A 15476-nucleotide genomic window follows, 5' to 3' on the forward strand; every position below is an offset into this window, starting at 1 on the left:
AAATGAATTACATCATTGAACACTATCTCATGGATTTCATTAAAAAAAATCAGCAGTTGGCATGGGGGAGGGGACAGCCCACCTATCATGGCAACTCTGCGAAGTATTCTATTTCATTTACAAAGGGACAAAAGCCACCCAGTTGTTGAGAGTCAGACATCATACAAATTTAACAAATTACTATATAACCCAACAATGTGAAATCACAGCTGCCATTCCTTAACTGGTATCGGTCTTCAAATGCCTTAATTGTGGAATAAATCCAGATTTATGTATCTAAAGAGGCTTCAAACAGGATGAATTAACTTTGTATAATATTCCCATAAAACTCTGATTTAAAACAACTTTTATCCCAGTTCTTGAGTACACATCTTTGGTAAGGAGAAGATCAGAAAGGTTTAGGTAATCGGTCTTTACTAGTCACACAACATGTTAGGTTCTTCGACTCTTCCAGAGCCTTTATTTATATAATTTTTATCGTTCTACTCTATACTTTTCCCTTGTTCCATTCCCATTTATGTGCCTATCTCTAAGGAACTCCAGGACTGCAACATAAGCTTAGTGTTTGCACATTACCATTACATAGTAACCCAAATGCAATTTTGCTGCATTGGCATTTTTATTTTTTTGTTTTGTTTTTGATAGGGATTGACATTTATCTTGGAGCTGAAATTTCTCTATTCTATTCTCTTTTCTTAGCAAATGAATTCTTCAAACAATGATACCAAAATCTTACCTTGTTATCTGTTAAAACGAGACAATTTAGTCCTGACAACAATACAATTTTTTTCTTCACATATCAGAATTGCTACTTAGGCTGCTGCAATTCAGAGATGAATTTAAGCTCTTTAAAATCCTTGAAGTTACAATAGCCAAGAAACCAAGCTGGAGTCGAAAGATGGCTGAAATGTTGCTGTTATTAAGCGGCTTTAGGAAAATAACCCTCTCAGATCCTCAGATGTAGGCTTCAAAGTAAGTCCCCTGTAGTCTGAATTATTTATTTATCCAGTCTGCCCTTTATCCAGTCTGTTAATGTCTTAAGGTATGCTTGGGAAGCACTAGACTTGAGGCTCACTAACACTATAATCTCGGATTGGGGAACCTGTCCATCCATAAATATTTGCTTAATAAAATGAAAATATTGCAGCTCTTCATTTATAATTAACTCTTTATTAGTATTTTCCAGAACTCAATTTTTCCGTTGCAAAAGACTGCCATTAAGCTGTGGAAAGAGGTGATCAGTATGGCAGCCTATCCCCAGGCCTTCTAATATATGGCATTTTTTTCCTAGCCGTTTTGAGGAGCACAATCCTGCATAGGAGAGGACTCTTGGAAAAATAATTACACTATCTTGAAGCCCTCGGTTAACAGGAAACTGAAATCTGTTCCATGCTCATGTTCCGTTGGGGCACTTCCTCTGCACAGAAAGACAACATTTGAATAATTACTGACAAGTTTAAGAATGAAGTGTTCGAAATCAGTACTAGTTTCATAGACATTTCTGACAATTCACCTGTTATATAGTACTGGAGAATGTTTAACGAACACAAAACCTCTATCACTTGTACACATACATTCCTATCACAAGTCCTCTAACAGCAGTCGGTATCAGGTTAGAATTAAGTGGCATGTGAATATTGCTGATTAAGGAAAAAATCTCAACTGCTATTGAGGTCTTATGCGGTGACTTCACTTGAGAAGTTTCTGGGTCTTCCTCAAATATTGTATGTATATGGAAAGCAAGCAGTTAAGACTGGACAGTAAGGATAATGAAAGAAATACTGATCTAAATGGTTCAGTGAAAAGATGAGGAGGGGGCATATCCTCTTATTAACATCTACCAACGTAAGTGGTATGCCTTTAGGCAGAGATAACAATGAACAAGATGCAGCTTAGTCTTGTCTGAAAAGGTAAAGCATTAAGAGGGCTACTCCTTGGAAAGATAACTGCCAGAGAATTTATATGAGTTTCACTAACAAAACTTGCAAATAGAGCCAGTTTCAGAATACAAATAAAAGCAAAATGTGTTGGACTGCCTTTTTTCAGATCATGCTTAGTCTCTGGATTTGAAGTAAAGGTACAGAACAGGTTTTTACCTCACAAATAGCCGAGCCCCAGTTTCCCCTTGCAGGGTAGCTTTGTTTTCTTCCACAAGCAGCAACGATCCTTCACGTAAGCCCTTGACGGGTAAGGACCAAAATGTGTGTTGTTTAATACAGGGGAGCAACAGGCAAACTCACCTTGAAAAGTACAGGCAGGGTCAATCGAGTCTGAGACTACCATTGACTGAGCGAGTGTGTGTGAACAAATAGAAACGTGCGTTGCATACCAGGAACATTATGACACAGGTTGAATCTGTGTTCAGAATCAGTCCTCTTGTATTTTCAATACACCAGATTAACTACGTGAACTGAAATGTTTAATTCTTCTCAGGAAGGAATGTGAAAGATCAAGAGCACAGCAGTTACTTGGAATGTAGTGTATCTCAGTCTGAATCACTTGCATACTCTTGATAGGAGTGTGGAATGCCTTTGTTGAAAACACTGGGAAGCCACTGGCCATCCTTGAATTAATTCACACACATTCTGTTAAAATGTAGCTTGCTTCTCCAAACATATTGCTATCAATAAAGGAGAATATTTGTAGCTCAGGATTGAAATAAGGGGTCCTTGGTGCTCTCGTTACCCAAACTAGTTAACATCATCAGGACTAGCACTGGTTACCTAGTTTGGGTAACCTTTTCTTGAAACCTCTGCAAGAAAACAGCCAAGCTTAAAGTTTACCAAAGACTTCTGACAACATATTGAGCCATAAATCCTTATTTGCAAACCAGAATGGTTAGATTAATAAAAAAATTAAAGAAATAAATTATGGCTTTGGTGGAATAGGTAGCTCATGGAAGGCTAACATTTAGCATGTAGTACGAAGCCATACACCTCAAGTCATATTCAAATTTCTACATTCTTAAATATTTATGTTTTGGACAAGGACTTGTTTTGAAGCGTTGTAGACAGGTTCTGGTAACAAGGGCTGTGGTGGCACAGTGATTAGAATGCAGTATTGCAGGCTAAATCTGCTGACTGCCAGCAGTTCGATTCTCACCAGCTCAAGGTTGACTTAACCTTTAATCCTTCCAAAGTTGGTAAAATGAGGATTCAGACTGGGGCAATATGCTGACTCTGTAAACCGCTTAGAAAGGGCTGCAAAGCACTGTGAAGCAGTATATAAGTGCTATTGTTATTTAAATTTGGAGAGGCAAAATTCCACATACCTGCAGGTTAGCAGATTGAAGAAGGCTTGTGAACCTGGATTCAGAGTTGCAACTAAAGAGACCACTGGTTCATGATTCATTTCATATTTTCGGTCAATATTTACCCAAACCCAGAATTTAGGGATCAGCAATTTTAGCACTTTTTAAGTGCATCTGGCTTTAGCATATATTCTTTAGAATGATCAAATTAATCAAGATGGGAGGGAACAATCCCCCCCCCCAAGAATTACTCACTAGCACTGGAGGTGTATCTGGTTCTTCATGGTACTGCATAATCCTTTTTTCACGAGTTTCCTAGAATAATAGTACAGCACTTTCAGGTGTTAGAATACAGCAAGTGTGATGTCAAAAGGATGGTGTTAAAAAAAAAAGAAGCCATCCCCTATGTAAACTTGCATGGGTTCCAGTTTGGCTCTCAAAAATCCCTAAACAGTTTTGTCTCCTTGTACTAACAGTATTACTAAGATGCCATCCACAGATTCCTTCTCAAGCTACAGTTAGTTTTTTAAATAGATACATTACTTTAAATAAAAACCTACATTACAGTTTGTATATTTAAAACAGGGAGGGGAAACTTGTTTTCCTAGACTTTTTTAAGCACTCAACTTCTCCTTCCACCTAAAATATGAAGTACCTTCATATACTCACTCCCATGTCCATGGGAAATGTCCTTCTGGATGTACTCAGGTTTCCTACAACTGGCTATACTCTGGCTAAGCCAAAATTAGACAAAGAATGTTACAACTTAGTATACCGTGCCTATTCAGCTACCATGGTAGTTGTAATTTGGATTGTTCATTCAGATACCAAATAGTATTTATATAGATAATAATAAATGGACTTCCCACTATTTCTCAGTTCCATTTCCTAACGACTGCAAATCAAAGTTCTGTTGTTTAATGTACAGTAATCTCTGGATTCAATCATTAATGCCTCCCATCTCTTTCAAAGACCTTCACCAATAATATTAATGTTTTCATGCCCATCCAAAGAATGTGGGGATAATATAGTTCCATCATGCTTTGCTAAGTATTGCCAATAAGTGCTAGAAAGCTGTTAATAGACTGGATATTTACCCCCATATGAGTGCTATTAACATCTGGGTCCAAGTAATGTGGGTTGATATTGAAAGGAACCAATTGGAGAGCTGTCAAAGAAGGTGGATACACAATGGGCATATCATTAGTTGTGTTGATGCTGATGGTTGCTACGTTGGTTCCTGCACTGGATCCAATGTATGGGATACCATCCTGTAAAAAAACATGGAATACAATCATAGAGCAACATTTAGTGCTTATAAAGCTCAAAAATCTGAAGATGATTTGAATGTTCTACCTTTCTCTTAAATTGAGCATGTAGTGTGAATCATTACAAGTACAGAAGACTTTCCAAAAATAGTGGTCTCCAGATGTGTGGTATTACAACACATTAATACTACCCAGCATTCTACTAGAAATACTGAAATATTGAGTAGATATTAAGGGAGTAGGTAAGAGGACAGTAGGGAAGGCAGCTATACTTTCTGTCAACGTTCCGACTGATGCACCCAACCAAAGCAGGCACGGTCAAGATGATTCAATCTCTGAATGCAAAACTTTATTGAGTACATCATTTTGGCACTGATGAGAGCAAAACCAGATCTAGCTAATTCTTGCACAAACCCACATAATTAAAGTATAGATATTGGCATGGAAATTAAAGTCTAGTTTTTTCTTAATCTGAAGAGCTAATCATAGGAAGTGTACTCTGCCTGCAAATTTCTCTTTTCACCATATTGAAAACTTAAAATCACAAGGAAACTGTCAACTCTATACTAAAAGTTTTTGTAATGCAATTCTGAAATGTGACAATTATAATTGACCATCCTATATATACAAAGCAGAATATAAGACCTGAAGCTTTATTGAACTTAAATCATGTTTATATCCAAAGTGTAAAAATACTAAAGAATAAAAACATATATTGCACTTTCATTAAAGTCTAGGGCAGCAACTACTGGCAAAGTTGCATGATTTATAATCCATGTTACTCTGAAGTTACAATTTGGGTTGCTTAATGAACTCCATTGCCTGCAGAGAGATCCTATCATATGTTATGGCAAATCTAAGACAGACTTTTGGGAATGAAATCTGACTCCAGAGGATGTGGATGAAAACGATTACCCTATGTCTGGATATTCTTGGACTATTTTTTTTCCTTTGAAAGTGTGATCCAACCAGAATATTTGTAACAGTAGTGCTATTTTATCATTTAAAATTCCAGCTTGTCCTTTCCAGGTCACCAGACCCAGGTGACTTTTGGAGGCTGATCCACAAAATTCCACATAAAGACTGTCTTTATGTCCACAAAAGTTGTACAATCCTAAACCCCAGAAAGACCACAGTGGCAAGCAAGGTTTCAGCTTTAGTGGCTGAAGTCTTGTTCTGTTGATTCTAGGGCTTGAGGGACAGCACTTACACAAGATAGAAAACTATGCAGAAATAAACACATTCTGTGCATTGTACTAAAATTCCCTTCCCCTAAAACAGGGCTGTCAAACTCCTGACCCACAGGCCAGATGCATCATGTGCTGGCCATGCCCACACCCGGTTTAGTGAAGGGCGGGGGGAAAGTCCCGATATGTCACGTGATGACGCTGTGACGACGTGAGTTTGACATCCCTGCCCTAAAATATGCTCTGTTTCAAAAGGTGAAACAAAGTTATCACAAAAGAATACAGTATTATTATAATGGTGGAAAGCCAGTGTGATACGCCAGCTTTGATTCTTTGCATCTTTGCCTAATCTCTTTTGACCTAGGTATGGCATACATGGGCTACAACAGTCCAAGTGACCACTATACCTTAGCAAAGAGTAAGTCTTCTGTATCTCCCTCTAGACATCTAGTCTTTGCAGCCAAGATCTGATGAACATATTTGTATGACAAATAGTTGCCACAGGAATTGTCTGAAGGACAATGGAAATGTACTAAGAATGGAAAGAAACCCCGATGGTATCAGTAAAAAGCACCAAATTTCTTCTTCAGATTATGGAGAAGATAGATGCATATTTACTGTTTAATAAACCACAATGCAATTAAAGCCACAATTTGCTCTCCATGCTTTTTAGTACAAACTGCAGGGGAGAAGATTTTAATAAACAGTTGTAGACCTTTTTATTATGATCCAGCAGAGCTGACAGAAAGTTACTGAAACCTCCTCAAATTGTTAAAATTTCACAGAAATGCCAAAACCTTTTTAGATTTCTGTGTTTCTTTGTGGTGGGAGCTTTTTATGAAAGGGAAGTTTCTTCTATATGATCTTGGCTCTTTATTTTGTTATAATTTTCAGAGTTGATCTGCCTTTAAATGTCTGATGGATGCCCTAATGCTAATGCTGTGTTGTGCTATACATGCACTCAATCTAATACAGGGGTATCAAACTTGCGTCATCATGTTGTTGTCACGTGACATATCATGACTTTCCCCCTTTGCTAAACTGGGGGTGGGGGGGTGGGGGTGGCCAGCGCAGGACGCATCCGGCCTGCAGGCTGTGAGTTTGACACCCCTGATCTAATGCATGCTGTTATTACAAGGTTGAATTCTGGGGAAAAGAGCAGGACGCCATTTTCCTACTTCATCTTTGTTTTAGAAGTGCTCCATCAAAAACTCATTAGCATTTTGCAGAGCATTTTCTCTGTAGAGCTATCGAAAGACAAATATTTAAACAGTGAGTGTTTGAAGTCAGGGACTGGCTCTCAAGATAGAAATTGTATAAAAACTAGAGAAGTACTGCCCTGCTTTTACCATATGAATGGGGATTCTGCAAGTCCTCTGGAGCTCTAACTATTACAAAGCATCAGGGATTATCATTGTTTCATACTGCCCTTCCCACACGAGGAGTCACCAGATGTCACCAGATAAGAACATAAACTCTATATTCCATGCTTCTGAGACTTTGAAGGACAGCAACAGCATAGATTGGTCCTTCCCTATTCAGTTCCATGCCCTTATTCCAATGTAATACCCAGTGTCATTCAGGGTACTAGGCCTAGCAAAACATGATCTCCAGGTAAGCACTAAGAGAGTCTCGTCAGCATACAATAAGAGGGATAAGCCATCTTGAACATTCCCTGGTAAATTGAGGAATACATGGAACCTCTGGATGCTTAACTCAGAAAAAAACATAATACTTACAAAGAATGAGACTCAGAATGGACTCCTTAGAGAGCTTAACGCAGCATCTTTTTAATATAGCTACAATTTCTGAGCAAGTACCAAAAGTTTGTTTCAGAATTACTTAACTACTGATTTATACTACCTCAAGAACTCGTTTTCTGATTGGCCGTATCAAATCGTTGTCATAAAGTGCTTTCAAAAGACGAAAAGTATTGCCACCACCTACAGAAAGAAAAAGTACTGTTTGATCAAGTTTATTCCTTTTCTTATTTGAGTCCACAATATACAATACATCCTATACATATTCTTCTACCCAGAAGTAAATCCCACTAAGTTAAGTCATACATGACGTTTTGGTCACTGGAAGACAAAAATGATGTTGAGACTCTAGAAAGAGTGCAGAAAGGAGCAAACATGATTAAGGGACTGGAGGCTAGTGCCGCCACGTGTTTATTGGACCCGTGTCCCTCCTGGTTGGTACTGGCCTCCCGGGAGGTTACACGAGGCTGGCTCCAGGGGATTGTAACTGCTTCTTTGAGCGAGGGTGCCTTTCCTGCCGCCTTGAAAGAGGCGGTAGTGAGGCCCCTCCTCAAGAAGCCTTCCCTGGACCCGGCTGAATTAGCCAACTACCGTCCGGTCTCCAACCTTCGTTTTGTGGCGAAGGTTGTTGAGAGCGTGGTGGCACGACAGCTTCCCCGACACCTGGATGAAGCTATCTATCTGGACCCGTGCCAGTCGGGCTTCAGGCAGGGGCACAGCACAGAAACGGCATTGGTCGCGTTGGTGGATGATCTCTGGAGGGCTCGGGACAGGGGTTGTTCCTCTGTCCTAGTCCTATTAGATCTCTCAGCGGCTTTTGATACCATTGACCATGGTATCATGCTGCGGCGGTTGAGGGGGTTGGGAATAGGGGGCACCGTTCTGTGGTGGTTCTCCTCCTTCCTCTCTGACCGCTCGCAGTTTGTGTTGGCAGGGGGACAGAGGTCGACCTCGAGGCATCTCGCATGCGGAGTGCCGCAAGGGTCGGTCCTCTCGCCCCTCCTGTTCAACATTTATGTGAAGCCGCTGGGTGAGATCATCCGTGGTTTTGGGGTGAAGTGTCACCTGTACGCTGACGACACTCAGCTGTATATCTCCACCCCAGACCACCCCAGCGATGCCCTTGATGTGATGTCTCGCTGCCTGGAGGCCGTGCGGGTCTGGATGGGGAGGAACAGGCTCAGACTCAACCCTTCCAAGACCGAGTGGTTGTGGCTCCTGGCGTCCCGATATAGTCAGCAGGTACCATCGCTGACTATTGGGGGTGAATCTTTGCCCCCTACAGAGAGGGCTCGCAATCTGGGTGTCCTCCTGGACGCATGGCTGTCTTTAGAACATATGACGGCCGTGGCCAGGGGAGCCTTTTATCAGGTCCGCCTGATTCGCCAGTTGCAGCCCTTTCTGGATCGGGACGCCCTGCGCACAGTCACTCACGCCCTTGTTACCTCCCGGTTGGACTACTGCAATGCTCTCTACATGGGGCTCCCCTTGAAGAGCACTCGGAGGCTCCAACTGGTCCAGAATACAGCCGCGCGGGTGGTTATGGGTGCAACCCGTTGCGCCCACGTGACACCCCTCCTGTGCGAGCTGCACTGGCTCCCAGTGGTCTTCCAGGTGCGATTCAAGGTGTTGGTTACCACCTTTAAAGCGCTCCATGGCATAGGACCCAGGTACCTTCGAGACCGTCTTCTGCCACCAATAGCCTCCCACAGGCCAGTCCGCTCCCACAGAGAGGGTCTCCTCAGGGTGCCATCGGCCAAGTCATGTCGGCTGGCGACACCCAGGGGGAGGGCCTTCTCTGTGGGAGCCCCAGCCCTGTGGAATGAACTGCTCCCGGAAATTCGTAAGATTTCTGACCTCTGGGTGTTTCGCTGCGCACTCAAGACCCTATTGTTCCGCCAGGCTGGGTTAGCAACATAATTTTAAATTGGATGTTTTAAATTTTTGGGGTTTTAAATTAAGCCAAATTTATTTAATACTTTTAAATTATTTTAAATTGATGTTTATTCTGTTTTTAAATAGGCTGTACACCGCCCTGAGTCCTTCGGGAGAAGGGCGGTATAGAAATAAAATAATAATAATAATAATAATAATAATAATAATAATAATAATAATAATAATAATTATTATTATTATTATTATTATTATTATTATTATTATTATTATTATTATTATTATTATTATTATTATTAATGAAAAGAAGGACAAGCGGTGATATGGCAGTAGTGTTCCAATATCTAAGGAGCTGAGGGAAGAGAGGGTCAGCCTATTCTCCAAAGCACCTGAGGAAAAAGTAACAGATGGAAACTTATCAAAGAAAGATCCAAATTAGAATTGAGGAGAAATTTCCTGTCAGTGAAAATAATTAACAATTAATCAATGGAATGGCTTGCCTCCAGAAGATGTGATGCTCAATCTCTGGAGGTTTTTATTTGGGAATGAAATCTGACTCCACATTCTGTGGAGTCCACTGAATTAGAGGCTCTTCTCACAAAGGCCATTTGAGAATCTGATCCTAAGGAAAGTGGAGCTATTTTGTGATAGCTCTATTACCCCCACCATACCAAATCCACAGAAACAGGCAATTGGGTTTAAGGGGGTTATACTGGCTGCATCAGAAATACAAGAAGTCCTCGATTTATTACTGTTCAGTTACAGGACCCTTAGGAAAAATGACTAAAAATCTGTTCTCGAAGTTATGACCATTGCGCTACCTGTAATTATGTGATTATGACTTGGGTGCTTGGTAACCAGCTCACATTTACAATGGTCTTGTGGTCACATGATTGCGATTTGTAAACTTCCCAGCTAGTTTTCAACAAGCAGTCAGTTGGGGAAGCCAGATTCTCTTAAGAATTGCTTAATTATTCTCTTACATTGCTTAACGCATTGTAAGCCGCCCTGAGTCTCCGGAGAAGGGCGGCATATAAATCAAATTAAAAAAAAAAAAAAGAAACATGTGATTCACTTAATAACCATGTGATTCATTTAAAGACTATAGTGATTTGCTTAATGGGTCCCAATTGTGGTCGTAAGTCAAGGACTACCTGTACTTCAAATCTTAACTGAAGGATCTGTAATGTTATTCCTGATCATTTCTGGAATAAAATCAAAACGTTTTTGCTACATGGAGAGTCCAGAATGTGAATGTTATCAGTGTGAAAGAAAGATCATATGTGAGTTGACTCTGCCCACCTCTAGCATGTGATCATTAATATATGTTCAGAATCAGGTGGTCTATAGCCAAAATACTGAATCTTCCTTTTTCCTGATGTAGATTCATCTATGTTAAAAAGACCAGAGTCTGGTTCAGTGTAATACACTTGCCAAATGTAAGGCTATAACCTAAATACAACTTTTAGTGGTTAAAGCACTAAAGCACTGACTTGCAGATACACATGAACTAAAAACCAATGTTAAGGACTCCCGAAGCATTCTGAAAAGCCTATGTTACTGCCATAACACTTAAAAAGCAGAAGTAGAGTTAAGAAGTCTCTTTACTACCCTACTACCTTTGCCTTTTTGTACCTTATCATAGGCTTAGCAAGAAGACAATTTGTGCAAATTCTTTCAAGAGGTTAATATTTACCAATGAATATTGCCTCAGCTTTTTTTACAGCTTCTCTTGGATCGCTTGATTCATGGATACTGTCTAGTCCGTAGCCTAAGAAGAAGACAAGAAGTTACATATAAATCAGTAAGCAACAATGTGCACTGTAACAGAATTTGAAAGCAAGACGTTCTCAGCTCAGAGACACAGTCCCGGTTAAGTACTAAAGTACTATAATGAATTCATGATCAAAATATCTATCAGGAAATAGTGGTCTTTGAAGCAAGTTTCATACCTGTGCAGAAAAGAAGGAAGCTGAAGAAAGAATGCTAAATAGCCTGGAATATTGTTGCTATGACCATCTAAAACACGGGTGTCAAACTTGATCGCATCACGTGACGTATCACAACGTATCATGGCATTTTTTGACTTTGCAGAGCCCAGATGGGCGTGGCCTGCGCGTGATGCATCTGGCCCACGGGCCGCCATTTTGACATCTCTGATCTAGAACTTCCTTGCTAGCTTCATCATCAACTAAAGAATTAGATCAAGCCCTGTAATATTAAGGATGCTATGATGGCTAAATTACAATGGATATAAAAAGTCTATACATTTCAGGTTTTTGAGATGTAAAAAAAATCGGATCAAAATAAATAACTTCAGTTTTTTTCCACCATTAATATAACATGTCAGATGTACAATTCAATTAAGTGATTTATCTTGGTCAAAAACATGGCATTTTAACAGGAATGGGTAGACTTTTTATATCTATTATATACTGAAACAGTGCAAGAGTTAAAAAAAAAAAGGCCTCATCAAGGACAATTCTGGTGATTGTGAGAAGGAAACCCCTGTTTGGAATAGCAAGAGCCTGATTTCAGGGGAAGAGAATACCCTAAATGTTTTCAGGAACAGCTGACAGTTTCATTGTAGCTCCTCCATATGTGTTTTTCACTCAGCCTGTATCAGTTAAGTAAAAAAATAGACAAGTAGATAAAGTTTGCACTTTGGTGCTATAGCCTTATCTACTGATGTTGGAAGAAACATCCTTCTAGGTTCTGCTCCAAGTGGGGAAAAAGACACTGGAGACATAGAGACTGCTTGGAAAGATGGTTTAATGGTGGACAGGATCACATGGCTTGAGTTCCTGAACAGAAAAGGGGTAGATACAGTAAATCTTCGGGTTTTTATGCTCTCTCTGGCTCTGAACTTTCTGGGGCCCAGAAAGAGTATCCTGATTGGTTGTCAGACTCCCAGGGGGTGGGGGCCTTGCTGGCTGATGGTCAAATGTGCTTCCCAGGTCACATGTGGTGAGTTTCTGCTGCTATTGTGTAGAGGGCTAATCCTATCTTTCTTGGATCTTTGGCAATTCCTACTATGGCTCTGCCTGAAGGAGGCAGATCTTTGTTATGTAGAATAGACTGGCCCAGGCCTTAATGGCCCATTGACAACGGGTGGGGGGCAGGAAGGTGGGAGCTGCTTTGTCTGTAAAATATGCTTCTCCATTTCTCATCTAGGGAAATATAACATTCTGCCTTTTTTTCATATTTCCTAAATATTTTACTCTTCCAGGAAAGGGGTGGGTGCTAACTTCCTACACTGAGAAGAATTTAGTTCTTTAGCCAGTACCTAAGCATTTTTGTTTTAACTTCTTTCTGGGTTTACAAACTGTATAGAATTATTAGCCATTTTGCAAGCCACAATATACGGCTTAAGGGCTACAAAACTGTATACTTCTGTAAAAAAATGTAGCAAAACATTTTTACCAAATGCCACAGCAGTTTTTATCCTTGCAAAAAAGAATGGTGTTGATGTAGGATAACCTTTTTGAGTGTCTTCACTTGTGCTCAACAATTATTGAGAAATTCTGTGTAATTTCTTCACACCAGGAATGGCCCCCTGCAACCCTGTGAGCACCATACAGTCTGCAGAGAATGCCCCAATCAGCTGACTACCCAAAACCCCTCCATCTTTGCCAACACAAAGGAAGATGGGCTGGGAAATCACGCTTGGCAACTTCTTTCCCTGCAAATCATTCTTCTTCCCACTTTCCTGATGCATTTAGATGTGTGGTAAGAATCAACCCATGCTACTTCTTTCTTATGGAAATCATAGTTTGACAGGTTGAGAGGATCACCATCTCATTTTGCTGGGGCAGAAAGAGAAAAGCAAAGATCTCTCCTTTATTTTCAAAAAAGCACTTGAGCCCATACAATGAAAGAGGAGGCTTACAATTTCCCATCCCTTGATGTCAAGATGGAGAAGAAAAAGACTAAGCATACCTTTGGGCATATGTAAAAGCTACACTTGTTGCCAGAGAGGAAGATGAAAAGAAAGTCATGTTGTATATTATATTATAATCATATGTTATATTAACACAGAGAAATATATTATAAACAAACATTAAAAATATTGGATACCCTCCAATTTAGTGCCTTGGAGCAAAAAGATCACCCATCCATCTTCTATGTCCTTGATGGCAAACCTATGGCACGCATGCCACAGGTGGCACGTGGAGCCATGTTGCCTGGCATGCCAGCTCAGCTCCTAGAGAGGCTCTGGAGGCTAGGGACAGCAAAAAACATCACTTCCTGTCCAACTGAAAGTTGGAAAACAGGCCGTTTTGGGCCTCCAAGGGGCTGGGGAAGGCTGTTTTTGCCCTCCCCAGATGCATAGAGAGGCTCTGGAGCCAGGTGAGAAAGAAAAAAGGGCCTACTGGGCAATCGCCCAGTGGGGGAGGGGGGAGGGGACGCATGTGGGCGAACCTCCCCCGCCCACCTTCCTGGCACACGATGGCAAAAAGGTTAGCAATCACTGTTCTATGTGAATCAAGGACAGGTCTGACTTACCTAAACTTTCCAGCTTCTCCCTTGCCAGTGTAGCATATGCAGCTTGGTCATGAAGAGCATAGGGGACAAACAGAATTTTCCTCACCTGCCTAGGAGAAACAATTTTGTGACAAACAAACACAAGTTTGGGATTGGGCAATATCTCATTTTACCCTAAAAAGTAAAACAATATGAAAGTGCCTTTCCCCTATCATTCTGATGTTTACTTAGTATTTTAAAGCAGGAACCTAGCGAAGCTGATTGAATACCTACTAAGACAGGCTGAACACAGATTATTTTTAAATAAATAGACCCTGAAAAACCAATCGATTTATCTATTTCCCCATAAGAACCCTACAGATTTGCGGAAACAGTTCTCAAGAAACACTCTTTGATGTGACCAAGCTGTTTGTTATTTATAATTTACACACCACTCATATATAAATAGTATTTTCCAATGTTAAATAGCTTTCTGATTACAGGGCTTCTCCTTTATTGGCTTCATTTTTGTAACAACAATAACAACAGGCAACTTGATTCCTGTTCCAGGTAGCATAGAAATAGTTTTACAATTCTTCTTTCACTTTGAAAAGGAGGCTGTATGTACAAGCAGCAAGTTAAAAGCAGAAGTCGAGGAACAGTTTGGGGAGGCAAAGCGATCCTAGGATGGTCAACCTGGAGACGCAGCGCCTCTTCTCACCGGGCGCTGCCTCTCGTGTAAACTTACGCCCCCAAGAAGGTCTTGATCTGTTCCTGGCAGTGGTCGAGATAGCCTCCTCCGTAGCGGGTGGAGTTGGAAATCAGCAACAGCCGCCGGCGATTTCCCATCTTGTTAAAAAAGCGCGACGGTGCCTCTTCCAGGAAGCCGTGGAAAAGCCACCTGGCGCTGGACGAGAAGAGGCGAGCAGGAGGCTCCGTTTGGAGAGGTGTGTCTGCAAGGCAATCGGCGGAGGGGGGAGAGGCTGCCTAGGAGAAGAGCGGAGTGCGGATTAGAGCCAGCCGCGGAACTCGGCCCCCAGCCAGGCCAACTCAGCTCGCGCCGCTAAAGACTCGATTGCTTTCGCCTCCCTCCTCGGCTCTCCGCCTCTTTCTTGCCCCTCCGCTCTGCGTTGGAGCTGCGGAGACCGGCGTGGACGTGGACGGGTTTTCTTTCGGAAGGAAGGAGGGAGAGAGGGAGGGAAGGCGGTCGGCCGGGGGCGATCCATCATGCTGGACTTTGTCATTTTCGCCGTCACCTTCCTGTTGATCCTGGTGGGAGCCGTGCTTTATCTCTGCCCGGTAAATAAGCGGGGTGTGAGCCGGGGGTGGGGGGTGGGGAATGTCTGCAAACCAAAGGGAACTTTCGCCGCCACGCACTCGTTGCAGTGCAATCCTACTAGGCAACTTTACTCGGAAGTAAGACCTCGGGGCTTACTCGCAGACAAGTGAGCCAGGACATTCGCTTTGCAACACCCAGTTCGCGTCTGAGACTGACTGGAAGTAGTACTTCCGTTGAGTTTCTTGTGACGAAGAAGTCTGAAATGGTATAGGGTGTCCTGCCTAAGCAGGGGGTTGGACTGGAAGACCTCCAATGTCCCTTCCAACTCTGTTATTCTGTTCTATTCAGGGTTTTGCGGCAGCGGTTTAGTAAAGC

At 41.5% G+C, this 15476-nt stretch overlaps 2 protein-coding genes across 2 annotated transcripts in view; one reads left to right on the forward strand and one right to left on the reverse strand.

Moving 5' to 3' along the window:
• Positions 1-1150: 1150 nt before the first annotated feature.
• On the reverse strand, positions 1151-14704 carry LOC117673750 (alpha-aspartyl dipeptidase-like). The gene is made up of 8 exons (XM_034431356.3): positions 14571-14704; positions 13865-13953; positions 11055-11129; positions 7569-7648; positions 4348-4521; positions 3506-3565; positions 2097-2179; positions 1151-1417 (listed from the first exon to the last, which is right to left on the reverse strand). Exons 1-8 carry the CDS (start codon positions 14669-14671, stop codon positions 1342-1344), a joined length of 738 nt encoding a protein of 245 aa, XP_034287247.1. The 5' UTR covers positions 14672-14704; the 3' UTR covers positions 1151-1341.
• The window catches only part of CYP20A1 (cytochrome P450 family 20 subfamily A member 1), a 29784-nt gene continuing 28946 nt past the window's right edge, over positions 14639-15476 (forward strand). Inside the window, exon 1 of the mRNA XM_034431342.2 lies at positions 14639-15121. Coding sequence (XP_034287233.1) covers positions 15050-15121 — 72 coding nt within the window. The 5' untranslated portion in view covers positions 14639-15049. The remainder of the gene's footprint in view (positions 15122-15476) is intronic.

The sequence above is a fragment of the Pantherophis guttatus genome, chromosome 1, assembly GCF_059756535.1.
Source record: "Pantherophis guttatus breed Tessera chromosome 1, ASM5975653v1, whole genome shotgun sequence".
Classification (NCBI taxonomy): Eukaryota; Metazoa; Chordata; class Lepidosauria; order Squamata; family Colubridae; genus Pantherophis; species Pantherophis guttatus.

Bases quoted from the DNA above. Each gene is read 5' to 3' on its own strand.
- LOC117673750 (XM_034431356.3), bottom strand. From the start codon at position 14,671: ATGGGAAATCGCCGGCGGCTGTTGCTGATTTCCAACTCCACCCGCTAC. The intron at 11,130-13,864 runs GTAAGTCAGACC...TCTTCTTCTTAG, and splicing joins GGAGAAGCTGGAAAGTTTAG to GCTACGGACTAGACAGTATC. The intron at 4,522-7,568 runs GTAGTATAAATC...GTTTTTTTACAG, and splicing joins TCAGAAAACGAGTTCTTGAG to GATGGTATCCCATACATTGG.